A 24305-nucleotide genomic window follows, 5' to 3' on the forward strand; every position below is an offset into this window, starting at 1 on the left:
ACCAGAGGAGCACAATGCCACGTAAATCGTCACAGATACTATTTAAATTATTATGTACTTCGAAATAGTTATATACAGAATTGAATAGAATGCATCTACATCCCAAGATATCTTTTTCCCTGCATTGTGTAAATAAATATTATTTTATTCTGTTGTGATCGCTTAACCTTTCAGGTATTTTGCTTTGATTTCATTACAACAAAAAGAATGAGTTATTTGGGAATTTATTTTATCTTCCCTTTCAGACCAATTTGCCAACAAATGTCTTTCTCCACCTCAAAATCAATACCAGCTGGGCTTATCAATAAACCCCTATTGGAGCTCAAAGATTGGGCAATTTAAGCAGATCCATCTGAAAAAATGTTGGTATATTTCCTCACTTGGTCCTTTGAGGGAATATCCCACACCTATCTGGCATGCCATCTAGTGGTGTAGGAAGTGCTAGTTAATAGTGAATTTCATATAAACAGTATTAACAGTATTAGTCAGAAGAAGGGTTCCAACCCGAAGGGTCACCTATACCTTTCTCCAGAGATGCTGCTTAACCTGCAGAGTTACTCCAGCATTGTGTCTAAAAACAGTATGAAATACACGAGGCCTTCATTGGTCGTCACCCAAAACAAGTTTGGTTAAATATGTTCATTATTGCCAAAAGATTATTGAAAAATTCCTTCAGTCAGACAAATTATTGAGAGAATTGCATCAGAAGCCATGTTATTATATTTTAACGTTTTGTTCATGGAGTCACATAAAGCAGGTGTGTTCCTCGCAATTCTTGTCCTGCCATTTGGTCACTCTGCTTTGCCAGAGCCCAGGATAGAATATTTTCTGGGCCAAGCTGTCAAGATCACATCACTCGTCATCAGCAGTTTGTATGTGAGACGATAACAGCTTTGGTCCCTTGGTTCCTGACGGTGGCTCTGCATTGCGAAGTCGAAGCCTGAAAATAATAATACGGGTAAAGCAAGTTCCCAAAAATATAACTTTGAAATTTTAACTTTAAATAATGTGGCACTAAATCTAAGAGCTGCTACCATTAAAGAAAATGCCAGTGAATAAATTACATTGGTAAAAACACTCAGCAGTACACAAATGCGTTTTAGGGAAAGAAAGCTGCTATAGTCCAACCATCTGCCAATCGAAAACTCGCCTCACCTGAATCCAGCTATCACTTGCCAGGCTTTGTCCTGTCCCCACTTCTCTTCCAGCTTTCTCCTCCCCCCAACCACAATCAGTCTGAAGAAAGGTCAGTCCTGAAACGTTACCTATTCATGTTCTCCAGAGATGCTGCCTGACCTGCTGCGTTACTCCGACAATTTGTGTCTTTTTCTTCTACCCGAACCTTGTTCGGCCATATGTGCTCCAATCTTTCCCCTTGGGGAAACGCATCAAGGTACACAGTTATACCAAATCCTGCTAGTGGCATTCAAGAATCAGAGGAGGCAGTTGAGGCAGGTACTATCTCAACATTTAAAAAACATTTGGACAGTTACATGGACAGGATAAGTTGGGCCAAATGCAGGCAGGTGGGATTAGTGTAGATGGGGCATGTTGGTCAGCATGGACAAGTTGGGCCGAAGGGCCTATTTCCACATTGCATGACTCTAAATCAATAACCCATCAACTTGTTAGGGTAACTAGACAAAGCATTAAGCACAATCTTGCAAAGATCACACAGATGATAAAATTGTTTTGTTTTTTAAAATCATGTTGTTATTTCATCATTAAGAATCCTGATCATTTCTTTAAGGAGGGAATAATTTAAGGGAAACATTATCCAGTGCATGTTATTAACATATTTAATTGGGATGTTCTTTATGAGCTTATTTAATATAATGACAAATTAATATACAGACATTTTTTTGTGTTCTATGCCACAGGTTCTACTGTCTTGCTCACATGTTTTTCACAGGGTACGTACAATAGATTGAAGAGAAATAATGTGTACACCCATTTAAAAAATATATAATTGCCAATTTGTATAACTTGGAGGAAATATTACATTCCAGATACAGGGTTTGCTTGAATAGTAGTGCTTGTTTTTTTGTTTTTTTTTGTTTTAACCGACAACTACCTGAAAAATACCCCAGAGAATAGACACTAGACAATAGGTGCAGGAGTAGGCCATTCGGCCCTTCGAGCCAGCACCGCCATTCAATGTGATCATGGCTGATCATCCCCAATCAGTACCCCGTTCCTGCCTTCTCCCCATATCCCCTGACTCCATTATTTTTAAGAGCCCTATCTAGCTCTCTCTTGAAAGCATCCAGAGAACCTGCCTCCACCACCCTCTGAGGCAGAGAATTCCACAGATTCATAACTCTCTGTGAGAAAAAGTGTCTCCTCGACTCCGTTCTAAATGGCTTACCCCTTGGCTGTGGCCCCAGGTTCTGGGCTCCAACATCGGGAACATGTTTCCTGCCTCTAGCGTGTCCAAAATATGTTTCAATGAGATTCCCTCTCATCCTTCTAAACTCCAGAGTGTACAAGCCCAGCCGTTCCATTCTCTCAGCATATGACAGTCCTGCCATCCCGGGAATTAACCTTGTAAACCTACGCTGCACTCCCACAATAGCAAGAATGTCCTTCCTCAAATTAACGGACCAAAACTGCACACAATACTCCAGGTGTGGTCTCACTAGGGCTCTGTACAACTGCAGAAGGACCTATTTGCTCCTATATTTGACTCCTCTTGTTATAAAGGCCAACATGCCATTCGCTTTCTTCACTGCCTGCTGTACCTGCATGCTTACTTTCATATTCTGATGAACAAGGACCCCCAGATACAGTTGTACTTCCCCTTTTGCCAACTTGACAACATTTAGATAGTAATCTGCCTTCCTGTTTTTGCTACCAAAGTGGGTAACCTCACATTTATCCGTATTAGACTTCATCTGCCATGCATCTGCCCACTCCCCCAACCTGTCCAAGTCACCCTGCATTTACATAGCATCCTCCTCACAGTTCATCCTGCCACCCAGCTTTGTGTCAACTGAAAATTTGCTAATGTTACTTTGAATCCCTTCATCCAAATCATTTATGTATATTGTAAATAGCTGCGGTCCCAGCACCAAGCCTTGCGGTACCCCACTAGTCACTGCCTGCCATTCTGAAAGGGACCCGTTAATCCCTACTCTGTTTCCTGTCTGCCAACCAATTTTCTATCCATGTCAGCACAATACCACGTGCCCTAATTTTGCCCACTAATCTCCTAAAACAGAACTGCTTCATATCATTATTGCAGCACAGAGTGAGGCTATTCAATAGTGTTTCATTGTTGTATGTCCCAAAATGGAACAATGAAATTTGTACTTGCAGCAGCACAACAGATATGTAAACATAGTACTCTGTAAAACCCACAATAAATAACAAAAAAGCTCAGTATATAAAGCTGAAAAAAAAAGAAAAAAAAAAAGATTTAAAAAGAGTCAAATAAAGACCAATCATATTTGTTGTGAATACCTAATAAAACTCACTGGTCATTGATATTACTGAGTAACTCAGGGGTGGGAAACGTGAAGCAATAAAAATCCAGGTGAGAGAGGATATTTTTTCAATATGCTAGTTTTCCATGATCTTGGAATATTTGGAGAATTGTGTTCAGGTTTGGTCACCCTAATACAGGAAAGATGTTGTTACACTGGAAGGAGTCCTGAGAAGATTAACCGAACAATGTGGCCAGGAATTGAGGGCCAGAGCTATACGGAGAGGTTGGCTGGATAGGACTTTTATTCCTTGGAGTGCAGGAGGATGAGAGGTGATCTTGTGGAGGTGTGGAAGATCATGAGGGGAAATAGATAGGGTAAATGCATAGAGTATTGTACCCAGAGTGGTGAATCAAGAAACAGAGAGCATAAGTTTAAGGTGCAAGGGGATACATTTTATAAGAACCTGAGGAGCAACATTTCCACACAGAGTATGGTGGGTATATGTAATGAGGTGCCAGAGGAGGTAGTTAAGGCAGGTGCTTATAGCAACATTTACGAAACATTTGGACAGGTACATGAATAGGAAAGGTTTAGAGGGATATGGGCCAAACACAGGCAGGCGAGACTAGTATAGATGGGGCATCTTGATCAGCATGGGCAAGTTGGTCCGAAGGGCCTATTTCCGTGCTGTATGTCTCTATCTGGAAGTCAGTTTGAAGACAAGAATTATTGTCATCCTTAATTGCCCTTGAGAAGGTATTGGTGGGCCACCTTCTGGAATCACTTTAATCATGCATGACTGGTGGTAATATTTCCAAATCAGAATAGTTTGTGACTTGCAGACGATTGTGTTGAGGGTTTAAGAAGTAGTGCAAGTGTTGCCCAGGTATGTAACTGCAGTGCATTTGAGAATGATACACACAACAGCACTGAAGTTACTGAATATCCAGCCTCTGATCTACTTGTAGCATGCTATTTAAAAAAACGACAAAAACAAACACTTTGAATGTTAAAATAACTAATGCAAGGAAAGAGTCCCTGTATGCAATCATTAACGTATTACTTTTTATTTATACCTGAAGATTTGTTTGCAAGCCTTTGAAAAGTTCTCTGGGAGAAAGAGTTGTCCCATGTGTAGGAAGGAACAATACCAAACCAGAGTAATCCACGATGGCGCTCGTCTCTTCAGGATGAAATGTGCTATAAGGTATCTTATTTGATAAAAATTATCTATTAAAATCATTTATCAGAACTTCTTAAACCTCAATTTTTGTTATCAGGGTTCATAAATAAATTGGCCAAGTACAATTGAGACAAAACGAAATCATTATTTATTTGTTAGGGTAAACTGAGTAACCTTTATTCCAACACTGCACAATGGGATAGATAGAAGCCTAAAGGAGCTTCTTTCGAGAATGCAAGGAAACTTTACTTTGGGGATGTGCAAATTTATTATTGGATGGATGTTTGTACGTCAGAGATTTTCACCTTTTTGGCTGATGAGCTCACAAAATCAACAATAAAACGCAAAAAAAAAATCATAAAGCATTGAAATGGCTCTTTCAGCCCACCTTGTTCATGCCAACCATGATGCCTGCCTATGTAATCACATTTGTCCGCACTAAGCCTGGATCCTTCTACACTGATCGTATCTATCTGTCCAATGCCTTTTGAAACATTTAATGACACCCCCCTCCACTGATAGCTAATTTCACCTCAGGAGACTTAGACACGTGAAATTATTGTTGCAATGTGATCTCTCTCTGCTTCCAGAATCTAGTGTTGTACTCTGTTGGCAGATTAAACATTTAGATGACAATCTCTTGGTTCTGAAGTGCTAGTTTTACATTGGTTTAACAAGTTTACACTTTAACCTAGAATTCAGAGTCACTGGCGGGGATATGTTGTTCGCAAATGGTACAAGCAACTGAGGCGGACGGTACCTCCAAAAGACAAGAGACTACGCCAGAGATTCTATGAAGACAAGGTCAATGATAAGTTCTCCTTTCTCCATAATTGTTACTGTACATAAGCAATAAATCACAACCACCTGAAACAACTGGCACTTCAGATTCTGAGTTCAATCCTCACTCAAGATGACTAGATAACAGAAGAGTTTTCATTCATGGCAAAATTAAAGTATTTGGACAATCTTTATCTGGTCAAAGGTATGATTAAACACCAATGTCACTAATTCAGCTCAGCAAATGATTGAAAGCATGATATAAATTATTGATCACTAAACCAGAAGATAAATAGTGACCAGAGAGCGTGACACAAATTTTGTTTAAATTCTGCATAGATGCAGGGGATATAGTCCATAAAAAAGATGGAGTAATACATCACTAGATTAAGCAGGTTTCAGTGTATTGGAAAACGGAAGCAAAAAGCAATTTGTAGTTATATTGATGAGTGCAGCGGTAAATAGATTGTAAAGAAAACAGTTATGGTTTCAGTCATGATATGAGAGTTCATCGCTAACATAAGAGGCTAAGTTTCCAAGCAGATATTCAATTTTCCTTTACACTTTAAAGGAAACTGTAGGAAATCTGCATGAAAGCCAATCCAGGTGGAATGAAAGCTCAGTAGATCTAGGCACAGTTCTGTTCCAGACCTACATTGTTGCTGTTGTTACGTTAGATTTTAGAGATATAGCATGGAAACAAGCCATTTAGCCCACCAAGTCCTCCCTGACCAGCGATCGCCCCGTACTCTAGTAGAATCCAACATATTAGGGACAATTTACAATTTTACCAAAGTCAATTAACCTAGAAACCTGTATGTCTTGGGAGTGTGGAAGGAAACCGGAGCTCCCAGAGAAAACCCATGTGGTCATAGGGAGAATGTACAAACTCCGTACAGACAGCACCCATAATCAGGATTGAACCCGGTCTCTGGCACTGTAAAGCAGCAACTCTACCGCTGCACCACTGTGCCACCCAGCTGATACCCTTGTCTCCATTTCACCCCGTGACCATCTCCACTCATCAGCCAATCACCTAATGCACCTTTATCTCCTTATCAGCCCTGCCACCGAAGGAACTAGCACTCATAACATAGTAAAATAAATGGCGCTTTTTCAAATGATAGGATAGCCAGAGCATACAATGAAGGAATTATATTTATATTAAACCTTTCACATCCCACAACCAATGAGGTATCACTGAAGTACGATCGCTTTGCAGTGCAGAAATACTGCAATTTAAACCAATGAACTTCCAGGTTTGAATTTCAACAGGGTCGTGGCATTTGCCAGACTTGTATTTGAACTCTAAAGCAGTTTGAGAATGTTAGATTAACGTAGGTGTCAATTGTTCTTTGACAGTGATAAGAATTATTTTGTGGCAGGTGATCATATATGCTGCTTGAAAATTAAATGAAGAAAAACTAATGATACTATTTTCTTTGACATGTTTATGAGAAGTGCAGCCAGATTGGGGTGTCATTCTCCAAACATAGCAATAAAAAATATTCAGAACGTTAGTTTAGTGTCTTAAAATTCAAAAAATTGAATAAGGACAACAAATACAGTAAGTAAACAATTCTAAAGTCTGGCCAGCCAACAAAATTGCAGGTTTACATGTAAAACCATTTATAACATTGGATTTTGTGATTTGAAAATATACTGTTTAAACACAAGTAAAATCAAAGAGTTTCAGACAACTTGACAGTTTCTGGTGGTGATACAGTAGTTTCCAGTTATCCATTTCAGTTTCTTAATAATTTAGATCAAAGTAGCCTAAAAGGTCACTGAAACTTTGTTATACCAATACCATATACAAGAATGTTTACACGAGGGAGACGTGTTCCTTGGAATGTAGGGTGCTTCATGGTACAGTTCTTTGATCTTTATCTATAAAATCTTCGTACAAATGTCATGCAATTGAAGTATGGCCTTTTATTGCAGCAATTAAATCTATTCAAATGCATCATATTATCAGCAGCTTTGCTGGTTGTATGGATGTTTTTAAAAGGTGGTAAGTTGGGTCTTTTGTGAAACAATTTGCTCAGCTTCATTTATTTCCCACAAAAGGAAAGCAGCCTTGTTTTCATGATTTGAACAATTTTGACTTAAATCTCACCAAACAGTATAATGGTTTTGAGGTTTGCTTAGTCGGGAAGCTTCCTTTATCACACAGAGATGGCAAACAATCTGTTACTAACTTGAAGAGGTTTTGAACAGTGTGACTAAGAAGATATTAAACCAGTCAAGTCTTATCTTCATTGATACGTTGTAAATTCCTTGTTTATTTTAAGTTTAGTTGTGAGGCGTACTGGAGGTCAACACATTAGTAACCAATTTGTTGGCATTTAAATGAAAGTTTTCTAAAATGAGCAATGTCCACCAACTTGCTCTTCATTTGGACATTCATTGGCAGATTGTGTATTAACTTTATATTGCCGTGTTTCTAATGTGAAAATAGTAATAAATCAGAATTATTTTATCTTCACGTTTATCACTAAAAATAACACATGAAAGTCATTTAAAAAACGTGGAAAATCTTCCAATTGCAGCTTGATTGGATAAGGGTTGCCACCAAATTGTTAAGCTATTTTTAAGCTATTTAAAAAAATCTCTGGCAGTGTCTTCCATACCCCAGCCACAACCTGAAATCTTTACTACTAACAAAGTCTCATATGCCTTATTCCTGTCAGTCAATTTACAATGATCATGAATGTTCAGTTTAGTTTAGTTTATTATTGTCACATGTACCAAGGTACGGTGAAAAGCTTGTGTTATGTGCTATCCAGTCAAAGACTATACATGAATACAATCATGTTGTCCACAGTGCATGGATAAAGGGCACAACACAATATAACATTGAAGTCTGATAACGTATGATTAAGAATAGTTCAATGGTCTGCAATGAGGTAGACAGGAGGTCAGGACCACATTCTAGCTAATGAGGGGACCGTTTAGTTGCCAGATAAGATAGCTTTGATGTGGCTGGTCCAGGACAAATTTGCTGGTGATATTTATTCCTAGGAACTTGAAGCTTTCGACCATCTCTATTTAGACACCCTTTGTGTACTGTAGAATATGTGTGATGCTTTGCTTCCTGAAGTCAATCAAAATCTCTTTTGGCACCGGTATATACAAACATTTTTAACCAGTCCCTGCAAACATGTACTGTCCCTGCCTGCGTCAAAGTCTCCACTATTGTCCCTGTACCCAAAAAGACAGGGGTTACTGGTCTTAATGACTACAGGTCTGTCGCACTGACCTCTGTAGTCATGAAGACACTCGAAAGGCTTGTGCTGGCCAAGCTGAAAAATATCACAAACTCCCTGCTGGACCCTCTGCAGTTTGCATATTGGGCCAATAGGTCTATGGATGATGCAGTCAACCTGGGCCTCCATTTCATCCTACAGCACCTGGACCGCCAGGGGACCTATGCGAGGATCCTGTTTGTTGATTTTAGCTCTGCATTCAACACCATTGTGCCTGAGCTACTACACTCCAAACTTTCTGAGTTGACTGTGCCTGAACCCCTCTGTTGGTGGATCACCAGCTTCCTGACAGACAGGGAGCAGCATGTGAGGCTGGGAAAGCACATCTTGGACGCGCAAACACTCAGCATAGGAGCACCGCAAGGCTGCGTACTCTCTCCTCTCCTCTCTCTACACCAATGACTGCACCTCCACAGACGCCTCTGTCAAGCTTCTCAAGTTTGTGGACGACACAACCCTGATTGGACTGATCCAGGATGGGGAGGAATCTGTCTACAGACAGGAAGTGTCACAGCTGGCGTCCTGGTGCCGTCGCAACAACCTAGAGCTCAATGCTCTTAAGACAGTGGAATTGATTGTAGACTTTAGGAGAGCTCCCCCTCCCCTCACCATCAACAACACCACAGTCACATCTGTGGAGTCTTTTAAGTTCCTGGGAACCATCATCTCCAAGGACCTTAAGTGGGGGGCTACCATTGACTCCACAGTCAAAAAGGCACAACAGAGGATGTACTTCCTACGGCAGCTGAGGAAGCACAATCTGCCACAGGCAATGATGGTCCAATTCTATACGGCCATCGTAGAGTCTCACCTTCTCCATCATAGTCTGGTTTAGCTCAGCCACCAAGCACAACACGTAGAGGCTGCAGCAAATCGTCCGATCAGCAAAGAAGGTTATTGGCTGCAACCTTCCCTCCATTGATGAACTGTACACTGCAAGGGCCAGGAAGCGAGCGGGCAAGATCATCTCTGACCCCTCACCCTGGCCACAAACTCTTTGAATCACTTCCCTCTGGAAGGCTACTCCGGATTGTCAAAGCTGCCACAGACAGACATAAACACTGTTTTTATCCATGAGTGGTTGCTCTAATCAACAGCCAAAAATCTGTAGCCTCCCTTTGATCTGGTATTTTGTTGGTTCACATGCTTGATCAATGGTGTTTTATCATAAATGTTTTATTATTATTTATGTTTAGTGTTTTCTGAGTCATTCGTAACTGTCACTGTATGTCATGTTGTTACTTGTGGGCGGAGCACCAAGGCAAATTCCTTGTATATGAATAATTGGCCAATCAACTTACTTACTTTTGTCTTGCTGACTGCGTGGGAGAGGTAGTTGTCTTGACACTGTTACAAGATTCTCAATCTCCTCTCTGTACTCTGTCTAATCATTATTCCATATCCGGCCCACTACGGTGATGTTGTCTGTGAATTTGTAGATTGAGTTGGATTGGTATTTGGCCACAGTTGGGAGTGTATAAGGAGTATAGTAGGAGGCTAAGGACTCACCCTTGCATGGCACCAAAAATCTATTAAAATCTCAGCTTTCTGCAAGACAGTGGGGATGTCACTGTTAAGTGCTTGTTAAATGTCTGTATTAACATCATATTAACATGATGTGTCACCAATTGTGTTTTGACCTTCAAGTATTGCAGTAGGTATTCACGGAGAATTTCTTAAAGCTGTCTGATGCGGGTACCATTTGACCTAATTGGATGTTTTGGTGGATGGGAAAGATTTAAACAGGTATCGGATTTAAACGGGTCAGGTCATTAAGGGCTCCGGTCAAACGTGTTTCCTGGCTGGCTTGCAGGTAAGTCCCTCATTCACGGTCACTCACGTTATTTAGTATGTTTTTCCCATCTTTCTCTCTCTCCCCCATCCAAGGTTGGTTCTTCTGTTTGCCTTTATTTGCTTCAGTTTTATTTGTTTAAGTGTTATTTATGACATTGTAGCTTTTGAAAGATTCAAGCGGGTATCAGACGCTTTCTAAGGGCTGAATCGGCCCGTTCGTGGGGCCTTTCATCGCCTGGCGCGGCTTAAAATCAAACTGCTGCATTGAGGCTCCCGATGTTGAAGCACCCACCGGCCAATTTTAAGCCGCGCCGTGCGATGAAAGGCCCCGCGACCGGGCCGATTCAAGCCCCACAATTCTAGGCGGGTAAAGCTGCTGTTGCTGGAGTTCGGAGTCTGTCACCAACCAGGGGTGTGACAGACTCACAATTGAGCACCCCACCCCAATCGTGGTCTCCCTCTACCACCCCCCCCCCCCGCGTCCGTTGTTTTGATAGCGATTTCTGCCCCTGGCAGAGGGGAGAGCCGTCCCAAAGTTCAACAAGTTTGGAGTTAACCTTTCTTGGGTCAATGGTAATGAAAGAAGAGCTATTGTTGATGAATAGGAGCCTGACATAGGCGACTTTCTTATCCAGATGATCCAGAGATGAGTGTAGGACCAGGGAGATGGCATCAACTGCGTGCCTGTTGTGACAGTAGGTGAACTGCAGTAGCTCAGGCAGGCTGGAATTATGCAGTAACCAGCCTCTCAAAGCACTTGATGATAGTGGATGTCAAGGCCACTGGACAGTAATCATTAAGGCACGGGTTCATGCTTTTCTTTGTCCAAGGAAGGATAGTGGTCTTCTTGAAGCAGGTGGGTACCTCATAACAGATAAGGGAGAGATTAAAGCTGTCCGTGAACACTCCCGCTAGTTGATCCTCGCAGTTCCTAAGGAAGTGGCCAGAGACTCCGTCTGTGCCAGTTGCTTTTCATGGATTCATCCTCAGGAAGGCCGATCTAACTTATGCAACTGTGATCATAGGAAGAGGCACACTCTAGCCTATGACAGGACAGATGTCATCGCCCTGTTGGCCTTCTGCTCAAAAGCGAGCATTGAATCATCAGGGACGTTCATCAGGGAGGGCTGCACAAGCACCGAAGATTGGAAAAGCAATAAATTTCAGGGAAGCAGGACCATGGAGTTATTTTTTTTTACCAATCTTCGGGTTTATTGCTCTTTCTCCAGTGGTCTGGGACTGAGCGTCACTCACCTCCCAGCATTTCCAAAACCAATCAACAAAAGGCACAAGTCAGGACTGTGATGGAATACTAAGGTGCTGAAGTAACTCAGCGGGTATGGCAGCATCTCTGGCGACGTGGATGGGTGACGTTTCAGATTGAATGGTCTTTGCCTGCACATTCAGCCACGCACAGGACATGGCATTACACTTCACTGGAATCACATCCACTGCCCTAGAAATTAATTCACTCCATCACCATCCTCACCAGTGGCTGCCGGGTGCAGCTTTGCCAAACGCATTGCAGTTACTTATCTTGACCAATCCTACAGCATCCCCCAATCCTGGGACTTCATTAACATCACTGGCTCTTTCTACAGGTCTCCACCCTGTGAGAGACCTTTATTGTTACCATACCTGCCTTTCTCTTCCACCTAAAACTAGTTGTACTTCTAAATGTTCCTAGTTTTCATGGAAGACCATTAACCTGAAAAGTGAACTCTATCTATCGATTGCTTATTTTTAAAAAATGTTTAAGAGATTTTCAGCATCTACAGACGGTATTTTACTTTGAGCCGAGCTGTCAAGTTGTTTTTATTGTGGGCCTGCTCATCGATGAAACTTTTTATTTCCACAGTTGCAAGAGATTAACGACAGGTTAGTGAGATCGTGCAACATAAATATTGATGAACTTTTTTCTGAAATTGACCACTCGGTAGCTCTAAGCAGAAGAGTGCTGCAGCAATTTGCGAGGCAACGTGTTCACATTATATCTGAAGAGGAATGGGAGCAAATACAGCTGAAGGTCAGTGACAAAAACTGTTTCACGTTGATTATGGATGTTTCAGAACAACTATTAACTCTTGATTATGTCACTGATGGATAAAACTCTTACGCAAGCATAAACCTTCAAATCCAGAAACATGCTACAAGTGTATAATTGTCTATATTTATAAAGTACATAAAATGATGAGAGGCATAGATAGGTTAGACCGTCAGAACCTTTTTACCAGGGTGGAAATGTCAAAGACTGGAGCGCGTAGCTTTAAGGTCAGAGCAGTAAAGATTAAACGAGAGGTGTGGGACAGGTTATTTTAACCACAGGATGGTGGGGGCCTAGAATGCCGTACCAGATTGGGCTCTTTCTCTGTCACAAAGCACAACCAAATAGAAAGACAACTATTATGCTAGGACTTTACCATCCACACCCCTTGATAATCACCAGAACATCAATCAGCCCAAACATCCATAATGAAGAAAATTACTTGGAACTGGATGCAAGGGCTGCAGATGGGGAGAACTTCTCCATACCAACAATTTTCAATGCACACTAACATGCTAAGTACTTCAGACATCAGTCTGAAGAAGGGTTTCGGCCTGAAACATTACCTATTTCCTTCGCTCCATAGATGCTGCTACACCCGCTGAGTTTCTCCAGCATTTTTGTGTACCTTCGATTTTCTAGCATCTGCAGTTCCTTCTTGAATGCTAAGTACTTCTCTCATTTTATTTGTTGGCCTTTAGAACAGCAACTAATAAAATGTTTGAAACGAGATTGACTGACAAACTATTCAATGGTGTCAGAGAGACAAGAAACTGCAGATGCTGGAATCTTGAGCAAAAAAGGTGCAGGAGGAACTCAGTAGGTGAGACAGCGTCTATGGAGTGATTGGACAGCTGACATTTTAAAATTCAAAGACTCACTTAACATTGAATGAACAGTTGCCCTGAAATTCCTTTCTCACCTTCATCCTCGGGACATTGTGGTGTCCATTTCTCTTGTTAAATGCTTTTTATCATCTTTCCTCAGGCAATCCAGAGAGAGGTTTTTGATTGTCCAATTTGTATCACTCCATTGGATCACTTAAGCAGCAGAACATGCCAAGCTGAAGGGCATGGCGGACGAGAGCAAAGTCGTTTGCTTGTGCGACAAACAGTGCTGCTGTCCTGCTCACACACCTTCCACTACACTTGCCTGAAGGCCTTCGAGGACTTCACAGAGGGAGAGGATCACATTTGCCCATTATGCAGGTCAACTTATGAAAAAAAGATTTTGAGTATTAAACTGTAAATCTCCATTCTGTTCTTACAAAATAAAACTGTTTCCTGTCATGCAGACAATATTTGAATTTTAATTTACTTCCTCAAGGATGAAAAGACTAAACGTCGAATGCATGTCGTTGTTTGGGTTTTCAATAAAGACGATGCAAATCAAGTTGAGATGATCCCACTTCCCATCTAAAACTAAACTTTATAGAATAACAGAAGTGCAAAGGATTTGACCATTTAAGGAAAAAATTAACTTTTACTAGTGAACTCCAAATACATTCCATATCTTCAACCATCTTTTTCAATTATGTTCCATGGTCATCTTAAAACTCTTGCTTGGTTTCCTACTTCATCCGATTACCCTCCTCTCTGTTGCAACATAAACATTCCACCCACTCTTCTCACCACAGATGATTAACAGTTGCCTTGTTTACACCTAGGTCACTGGAAAGGAGTGTTCACTTGGTTGGTTTAATGCCTACATTTGTCACAGGATGCCGTCTTGTCACGTAAGCAGACTGGTTTTCACAGGGATTTTATATTTTGATAACTGAATCTCAGTTATATCTTAGGAAGAACCAGATATACACCAGTGAGATCCAAATCAACAGTACAGTTGGAAGGGTGATCTGCTGGCTGGAGGTGTGAAACCATTGGAGTCCCACAGGGATCTCTGCTTGAACCTGTGATATCCATACATGTAAGTCTGTATGTCTCACTTCTGTTAATGCAGTGCAGCCTTTAAATAAATGCTTTTAGCATGCATCTTGGGAAGGCAAGAATGGGAAGCTCTTGTTTGGAACCTCTTGGTTTTCAACCAAGTGGAACCTCCAAAAGGAAATAAGAGGCCCTTTAGACATTCTATGTAATTAAATGAGACATTACATGATCAATTTGCCCAATGCTGTTTTGTATAGTTCTAATCATACAATTCAAGTGATGCATTATTCTACATACTTTGACAAATTGTATACATTTGGAAATACACATTGAACAGTTAATTGAATTTATTGTAAACATAGGAGTCACAATGTAAGCTTTGATTACAAACTATTTTACAAAATAAACTATAAACATAATATAGGTACAATGTTGATGATACATTCTCAGTTCCAACAATGAAACAATACTAACATGCAATATGTCAATAACTTTAACACACAGGACCTGTATTCTAGATAACATAACTAAAGACCACTTAATGAATTGGCAGCTACTGGCTTGTTGCTTCTTTAAGTTACATCCCAATATATTCTGCAAGAGAATAAGGCAAACAATGTGTAATAAATCCAGTTATAAAAGTGTTCTATTGATATGAGCACTATTGGGCAAGCAGTATTTATTTGAGTCTCATAAGGAAACAGCAACTCAGAATATGAAAGAACAAAAATGTTAAAACAATTGCTTACTATTGAATGAAAATGGCAAGAACAGAACTAAGGTTTTGAAAATTATTACCAAACTAAGAAAAGAAGAAAAAAAGATTGCAATAATTACGATGTTCTTTTCGGATATCTCCATTTGGAAAAGTCACCATTTTCCTCGGCATTCTTTTTCGAATATGTGAATCCTAAGGCATGCACATAGTATCCATGGATCTTTACTAAACCATTAATTTGTAAGCCGTAGAGAATTGTTCAGACAGCTATTAACATGTTTTAAACAAACCTCGGGAAAGGCAGCACGATTCTATAAGAGAATGAGCGTAGCGTTTGCATAAAGAACATATAATAATGCTAATTTAATAATCACATTTCAGAAGCGTGCACAATACTTTCCACTTCCCACAAGAGTGATCCCTTTGCTCCTTGAATGAAGTTATTAAATTAAGGGCACTTGTGTAGAACTACGCTCAGACTGCTTCATTGCAGCAGTTGAGGCTGAATTCAAATTTAGTATGTTTACATGCTACTGATCTTCTAACATGGGATTTAACTTGGAATAAAACTAAGTCTTTGGAAGGAAGAAAAAAAATTACTGTTAACCTGACGGCTTACAATATACAAACACCTCTAATATAAATTCAAGGGATCTAGAGACTTCACTCCTTTGTATGCAAAAATATAGCAGAATAAATATAAATAACTTGCACAAGTCTATCCCAACACAAATTCATAAAGAAATGACCAAAGGATAACACGAACATCTAATGTAATAAAAGGAACTGCAGATGCTGGTTCATACCAAAGATAAACCAAAAGTGCTGGAGTAACTCAGTGGGTCAGACAGCATCTCTGGTGAAAATGGACAAAATGGTCCGAAGAACAGTCTTGACCTGAAATGTCACCTGTCCATTTTCTCCAGGGATGCTACATGACCAGCGAGTTACTCATGCGCTTTGTGTCTATCTTTGATAAAACTAACATCTTGGATAGTCAACTTAAATGTTAGAAAATAATTGCTTTTGTTTTATTTTCGTGCATAGTAACATACATTAATCATCTATTTTAAAAACACCCAAACCTCCATTTCAGTGCCCAACAACAATTTCGTACAGTGGTGACTGCCTGGTTATCACACAATTTGCAAGTCATGAAGAAGAAAATGTATTGCTTGTTTATGGACTTAAATGTCACCATCGGTTTCTTCAACTTGAATTTTTTTTAAAGTTCAGTATTACTGCAGAATTCTAATTTAAATAACTATAGTAAGTGTTTTCGAAAGCAATGGCGTACACATGTTGCACTTAAGCAAACATGGCTCTTTGCAGGGACAATTACGACTTCATAGTTGGTAACTAAAAGAAACATGTAGCTGCCAATTCATCACACTGTAATGAATCCTTTGCTCCCAAAATGAATATTGTTCACAAGAGGAAACAATCTAAAGTGTTGCTTCACAGCACAGCAATCAGAAAGTTTTTTCACATTTGAACTTGGATTTGTATACACATTTGAAATGAACAAAAAAAATATTATTTTTATTTTCCAGTAATCCAACCACAAATAGGTGCCAGATGTCTGTGCGTATTGTTACCACAATGGTCTTTACCCAACAGGAATTTTACTGGCACCACAGAATAGGCCGCACTAAGTTTACTCAAACATAGAATTATCTGTATTTTGCATTTCCTTTTAATTGCAACAGGGCAGGAAAATATTTCTACATGTCAGATCACAGTGCATAAGACAATAAAGATGCAATTTACTATAACAAACTCCATCAATATGTACACAAAATATATTGCTACAAAAATGTGACCAAGATAAAAACTCACAAGAGGTATGAAGAAAAAAATCACAGTGAATTTGTCATTAAATAAACTCTTTAAAAGGCAAGAAGCTGGGAAACTTATAATTAACCCACTGGTGGAGGCCTTTGTGGTTGTGTCACAAAAGTGGGCCATTTTGGTTGTGTAAATAATTCTACATAAAACTACTACTGAGCAAATCTTATTAAACTGGATTTATCATCATCTTCTGCATTCGGTAGAAATGCCAGACTAAACATGCAGGATTTGCTAAGGGCAGAGGCTGGGAAAACTCATGGAATCAAAACAGAAGTTGTGATGCCTCGAACAAATCTGGTACCTTTATTTTTACCTTGTTGTCACGGCGCCAGAACCAAAGGTCAGTGATACCAAAACAAACACTGAAGTAGTTCAACTTCTGTAGTTACTGCAACTTGCTTTTTACTTCATATTCACAAATTGATATGTTAGTGCAGGGGAATCGAATGGTGGCAGCAAGGCAGTATTTACTTCACTTGGTGTTTTTACACTACTGCCTTTTTAATTCACATTTGGTGAGAATGACCTCTGGATATATATCCTCTTAAAAAGCAGCCAGACTCCATAAACCAGCAGGGCACTGCTATCCAACACACAGAACAAAAATGAAAACACACTGAAGGGCTTTATCATTTAACTCTTCTTGAACTGATGATGCAAACGCAAACCTGGTAATAGATTATCTGCCCATGTTAACTTTGTATATGACACTACGGTTTCCTAGCATAGCCCCCCCCCCCCCGAACTGCCCACGGAGAACATGTAACAAAAAGGACAACTGTCTGCCCGCTTATAGACTGCACTCCTCTCACTTTAAAAGTGCCTACATTTCAATGGATTAACCACTGCATCTTGCTCCTCTCTCAACAATGTAAAACTTTCCAATGAAAATGAAATACGTAAACCATCTGCATGCAACAGGTTATTCTTAAAAGGGTTGTTGAAAGTAGTATTCGTAGATTCGAAAAGCGTAGAGAAATAGATCAGTTACGAATACTGACAAATTAAAGCCACAGCACATCTTCATTTCCACTTTGCTAAAGAGTGCAAATCTAGATTATGGCATCTATTAAGGTCATACTGGAATCATTTGTACTTTGAACCCCAAAAAATGAGTGAGCCTGATGCATGGCTTCACTTTTCCTCAATCATGCTATGCTCCAATGTCAGATTTATACAAGTCAGCATTTGCTTATGATCCTGAAAATGCTTGACACACTCCAGTTTCATTCTAGCAATATTGCAGCATTGTATTAGGTTCAGCTCAAGACAAAACCACCCACCTCTGCACATTTATATCCAAGTGACATTAACTGGAAGCAGCTTCATGGGCATTTTCTGCAAAGAATTATCACTTTCACACTGACTGGACACAGCCAGGATAACAGATAAAGAACAACGAGTGGCAAAGTAAAACAGAACACATATTAGCGTTACTGAAAACACTTGGGCCAGAAACAATTTAAGTGGAAAAATTAGGTGCTCACCAACACGTTGAAGTAATAATTAGTCATCACCATGCTGCTGATTCAAAGCTTTCTAATCTTGTAACCTAGCCAAAGTATCATACATGCTTTACTTACTCCCCTATTCAAGATTACAGTGGGACACATCTTTAAATTTCACATTTTGTTGAAAAGGCCAGACTCAGTTTACCATGGTCCTATGAGCAAAAATATGCCCTTAACAGTCTATGCTCATGTGGATAGATTGTCAGACACTGGTGAATAGATCCTTCATTTAGCCATTCTTTCTAATTATTTATTAACTATGTATTCAGGCTAGAAATGACATGAATGGGTTTATCAAAATGGATCACAGTTAATGTAAACAGAGCTAACATTGATGCAAGGTAACCAAGGTCTGTACAATTCAGAATGTGATCAGCATCTTCAGCACACATCTTTCTGGAATGATGCAATGCCATCATTTTAAAGCTCAGTTTCCTGACAGATCACAACAAATGCCCTTTATTCCCCACTATCAATTATTTTCCAACAATAATTTGAGATTTGTTTAAAAAAAAACTTTTCTTAGACCAAATCAAATTAATCTGCATGGGTAACAGTGATTGATATCACAACATAAATTTATTAGTGTTCAGCTCTTCATAGAAAAACTAAAACAATTCCGTGTGTAGGAAGGAACTGCAGATGCTGGTTTATGCAGATGATGCACACAAAACGCTGGAGTAACTCAGCGGGTCAGGAAACATCTCTGGAAAAAAGGATCAGGTGACGTTTTCGATCCTTCTGAAAGCTGTCCAAACTAAAATGTCTCCTATTCCTTTCTCCAGAGATGCTGCCTGACCCGCTGAGTTACTCCTTAATTTTGTGTCTATCTTCTGTAACAATTCCTTTGTATTTGGATTCTGAAACACAACAGAAATAAGAGGCAACTCAAATAAATGGGAATTATGTTTTTTTAAATAGCCTACAACAAGATGTCAAGTGAAATTACTGCAGAATTAAGAACAAATAAATTTGTGTGGTTATAGCACCTTACTATACATCTGAGATATCCTGTTCCCTTTATAATCAATGAAGTATTTTTAAGAACAGTTAAGTGTTTACTAGGTGGAATGATGAAGTAGATAGTGGACGGTAAGTGAATCAAAGGACGTCTCAATTTGCATATCTGGCCTCATCCCAAATTAATTACCAGCAGAAAGGATATTTTGTGAAAATAGTTATGTCATATTTTAAATATTGGTGAACTCATCCTTCCTCCCCACCTGTATAGGTAAACCTACAGATAAAATATGTATAATTTTCCACTAACAATAGGATCAGACTATCATAAATCGCCACCTCGTTTATAGATCTTTAAGGTAACATCAAATAATAATGGATTAGAAGGGCATTAAATAATCCTTGGAGAAACAAAGAACTGCAGGTGGAGGCAAAATGGTGTAACTCAACTGGTCAGGCAACATCTCTGGAAAAAAGGCAGTCTCAAGAAGGATTCCAACACAATACGTCACCTATTGCTTTTCTCTAGAGATGCTGCCCGACCCGCTGAGTTACATTTTGTGTCCCTCTGTGGTGTAAACCAACATCTGCAGTTCCTTCCTATGCAAGGAACCGTAGATATGGGTTAATACATAAAAGGACACAAATTGCAAGAGGTATTCAGCAGATCAGGCAGTATCTCTGGAGAACATTGATCCATGTTCTCCAGAGCTGCTGCCTGACATGTTGAACTACTTTTGCACCTTGTGTACTATTAAGTAATCCTTGATGCTGTTTCTCCTCTACACTGCACAGAAATGGTAGTGAACCAGGAATCCACTGGTTACAGGAGCAGATTTCAGTTTGTAACCAGCTGATCACTTCACACTGTGCACAGGCATATAATTTGTCAGCAAATTCACATCTGCAGTTCTCTCCATCATAACAGTTTAATAATGTCATGCAATGGGACAGCAAAATGTGTTGCACTGTAGGTGAATTTTCTCAGATACCAAGACAATAAATACCTATATTATTGGTCCAAGGGAATTATAAACGTAAAAGTAATACTTCAAACAGATGAATACAAATTTCTAGCTGACCCATAAACATGAATGGAAAAGCCAGCAGAATCTGCACAGCAACCAAACGTTCCTGGACAGCCGATTAGCCAAGATAGATCTGAGAGCAACCAACTGGTACCTGGATTGCTTTGAATTTGCAAGGACACAGCTTTGCAGTTGCTGGCATAAAAGATCATTCACTTAATACCTATCCGAATGCCATTTGGGTTTTATTAACCAATAAATCCAACCACCTATTTTTGTGTTTTGTAATGGAAGATTGAAAACAAATTGGTTTTAATATGATAGAAGAGTGGAGGCAACAAACAAAATAGATTTTCTTTCTGCTAAAGCTTATACTGCTGTATAGAGCTAAAGAATGTGAACGGGACCAAAATTAGCATAGAGTCTAGGTTGGATCAGCTGAAATATTGTAGATTCGGTTCTAAAGCAGTAAATGGCAACAGCTCCACAATATCAACAGAACAGCCAGAATTCCAAGGATCTCTGCAAGAGCACATTTGTTGTAAAGACATTTCCAGAAGCAGTCCAGGAGCCGGTTACACTAATGTTTCAGTGACTGACAGACCAATCATTCCCGAAAGGATCCCAAATCGTAATAGGATGATTTGTAGTGGTTACTCTGAATGCTGCATCACAGTCCAAGCCAAACATATTCAGTAGTATTCAGAATTTGATGGCAAAGCATGGAGTCCCAGACATTTACTTCCTGCGCGTGTCCAAGTTTGAATTTTCTCACAACTGAACCCTTCCTTGATTCTTCATTGCAGCTGAAAATAAATGACCATTAAGACTCAAGATGGGTGGAGTGGAATGTCATATAGCTGAATCCTTTGCTTCCCCCTCCCTCCTCTCTGCACACTTAAAATTGTCTTTAATTTGCCAGATATCGCTTCTCAGAACGATTTTTGATGTCCATTTGCAGAATGCAGGACCTTCTCTGTATCTTGCGTCCAATTTGAAAGATGTAAATTATTCAGACCTAGAGAAAAAGAAAATTAAGTTCAAGAAATGTAAGTTTCATTTCTGATGCACGGCTATTAATCCCACATTTCAAGTTAATTGCTAAAGAAAGTTATGCTCAATATTTTGGAAAGTGTAAAAAGCATGTGCAAACATTCACACCATATGGAACAAGACACAATAACATTTTCATAATTAAATACTGGAGTTAAATATTGTAGTTAAATATTTCATAGACAATATTGCAGATGCTGTTAATCTGAAATGTCTCAGCATGTCAAGCAGTGAAAGGCCTGGATAGCGTGGATGTGGAGAGGATGTTTCCACTACTGGGAGAGTCTTAAGACCAGAGGCCATAGCCTCAGAATAAAAGGACGTACCTTTAGAAAGGAGATGAGGAACAAATCCTGTAGTCAGAGGGTAGCGAATCTGTGGAATTCATTGCCACAAATGGCTGTTGAGGCCAAGTCATATTTTTTATAGCGCAGTTTATAGATCCTTGATTAGTAAGGGTGTCAGGGGTTATGGGGAGAAGGTGGGAGAATAGGGTAGAGAGGGAAAGATACATCAGCCTTGATTAAATGGTGGAGTAGACTTGATGGGCCGAATTGCCTAATTCTGCTCCCATTGCTGATGAGAAGATGGGGAATGGAAGAGAGTTGACATTTCAGGTCAAAGGTGGAAAGCATGAACGATGTAATGAGGTATAAGCAAAAAATAGAGGCAGACGGTGTGAAGGGTGATAGAAGGCATTGGTTGGCAGCAAGGGAGATCATAGATCATGCCATAGAATAGTGCAGGGAGTCTTGGCACAACTTTATAAAACATTGGTTAGGCCACATCTGAAGTATGTGCAGTTCTCGTCACACACAATAGGAAGGACATGATTGCACTGAATAGGCTGCAGAGGTGATTGGCTAGGTTGATGGAAACTCGTTTAGGATCCTGAAAAATTGCAGTATAATTGTGTAATTGCACACCAACTCCCAAGGCCAGAAAGTGCTTAAACCTTTCCAGAGGTTATGAGCCAAAAGAAGTATAAATCTTTATAAACCAATGCAAAGCTACATTTTATTGTTGCACATAGACCTCAAACTGATTTAGCAACTTTGAGAAAGCAGTAGTCCCTCGTCTTACTTCTAACATTAAACGTTCAAGCAACAATAATCCTTCATGACCACGTCCTGCATTGGCAGTTCACCACATGGGCAAATGGAACTTGAGTTAAGGAAGAATTAATAGAAGTTGTCCCTTACCTAAAGCTTGAAACAGTTCTTCTCTTACAGCAGATGTAAATTTTTTAATCAGGCATAAAGTCGTCACCACAGCAAATAACAGATTGTATGAGACTACAATGTAAAAGTTGCCAAGCCAATTAAACCTTCCAAAGTCTCCAAGTAGGTCAAATCTGGTGATTCCTGTTAAAACAAAAACATATGTTAAAGATTAAGGAGAATCCTGAGACATTGAGTATGTCAAGGGAAAAAGAATATCTGGGGAAAGAATAGGAACCCACATTTTTATGTGAATTATATGTGAATTTATAAGGTCATTGATATGTGAAACCACATGAAATGGGGCAAGGTCCTCAATGAATATTTCTCCTCTGTTTTTACATGGGGAAAGTAAAGATGAGAGAACTTGGCAAAGTTAATAAGGATATCTTGGGATAGTTTTCATTGCAGTAGAGGTTTAGTTCAGAGATACAGCGCAGAAACAGGCCCTTCGGCCCACCAAGTCCATGCCGACCAGCAATCCCTGCACACTAACACAATCCTACACACACTAGGGACAATTTACAAATTCACCAAGCCAAATAGCTTACAAATCTGGAAGTCTTTATAATGTGGAGGAAACCGGAACACCGGGGAAAATCCACGCGGTCACAAACTCCATACAGACAGCACCCGTGGTTAGTATCAAACCTGGGTCTCTGGAGCTGTGGGGCAGCAACTCAATGGCTGTGCCACCGTGCCATCCACTGGTGGTGTTGGACGCCGTACAACATGGTGGCATATAAATCAAAGGGAATGAGTAAGAGTGTCAAAAGTTACAGGGAAAAGGTAGGAGAATGTGGTTGAGGGGGAAAAATAGATCAGCCACGCAAGAGCGGCGGAGTAGATTCAATAGGCCAAATGGTCTAAATCTGTTCCTGTGTCTTATGGAATCAAGTTGGGACATTTTGTGATAGCTGTATAAGACGTGGGGAAGGCCACACTTGGGAGTATTGTGTTCAATTTTGGTCACACGGTTATTGGAAAGTTGCTATTAAGTAGGACGAGTGCATTGAATATATACAAGGATGTTGCCTGGACTCAACGGACTGAATTATTGGGACAGGCTGGGCAGGCTACGACTTTATTTAATGCAAGGGACCGAGGGGCGTATTAATTTATGAGGGGCATAAATATAATTAGTGAACATAGTAATTCCCCCACCCGCCCAGAGTTGTGTACTAACTAGAGAGCACAGGCACAAAGGTGAGAGAGGATTTAATGTGAACTGGAGGGTCATCAGAGGATGGCAAGTATTTGGAATGAGCTTCCATAGAGGCAGGGTTAATCGCATTTAAAGGACATTTGGACAGGTTCACAGATAGGAAATATTTAGAGTGATATTAATCAACGTGGGGAAATGGGACTAGTTTTTATGAGCATTGTCATGGATGCATTGGTTGAAGGGCCTGTTTCCATGCTGTGTAACTGATTCTAAAGATCAAAGAGATTTCACACAAAGACTGTAACAAATCACTGACAGACTGACTCCCTGATAAAATTACACATTTCTGCATATAGAAGACCAAATATCATGTGTCAGGTAATAATGCAGGTAACAATTACAAGGCTGCACTCCA

The 24305-nt window shown here is 39.9% G+C and overlaps 2 protein-coding genes across 4 annotated transcripts in view; one reads left to right on the forward strand and one right to left on the reverse strand.

Annotated features, from left to right (window-relative positions):
• rnf32 (ring finger protein 32) overlaps positions 1-13796 on the forward strand; it is a 28926-nt gene extending 15130 nt beyond the window's left edge. The window contains exons 4-8 of one of the 2 annotated variants that reach the window (XM_033044358.1): positions 1881-1913; positions 4511-4635; positions 5307-5415; positions 12313-12480; positions 13486-13796. In XM_033044358.1, coding sequence (XP_032900249.1) covers positions 1881-1913; positions 4511-4635; positions 5307-5415; positions 12313-12480; positions 13486-13746 — 696 coding nt within the window. In that variant the 3' untranslated portion in view covers positions 13747-13796. The remainder of the gene's footprint in view (positions 1-1880; positions 1914-4510; positions 4636-5306; positions 5416-12312; positions 12481-13485) is intronic. The other variant, XM_033044365.1, reaches the window with a different exon arrangement.
• A 917-nt stretch (positions 13797-14713) lies between these two features.
• The window catches only part of lmbr1 (limb development membrane protein 1), a 174432-nt gene continuing 164840 nt past the window's right edge, over positions 14714-24305 (reverse strand). Inside the window, exons 16-17 of one of the 2 annotated variants that reach the window (XM_033044377.1) lie at positions 22708-22869; positions 14714-21470 (exon numbers count right to left, since the gene is read on the reverse strand). In XM_033044377.1, coding sequence (XP_032900268.1) covers positions 21385-21470; positions 22708-22869 — 248 coding nt within the window. In that variant the 3' untranslated portion in view covers positions 14714-21384. The remainder of the gene's footprint in view (positions 21471-22707; positions 22870-24305) is intronic. The other variant, XM_033044386.1, reaches the window with a different exon arrangement.

The sequence above is a fragment of the Amblyraja radiata genome, chromosome 2, assembly GCF_010909765.2.
Source record: "Amblyraja radiata isolate CabotCenter1 chromosome 2, sAmbRad1.1.pri, whole genome shotgun sequence".
NCBI classification, from domain to species: domain Eukaryota; kingdom Metazoa; phylum Chordata; class Chondrichthyes; order Rajiformes; family Rajidae; genus Amblyraja; species Amblyraja radiata.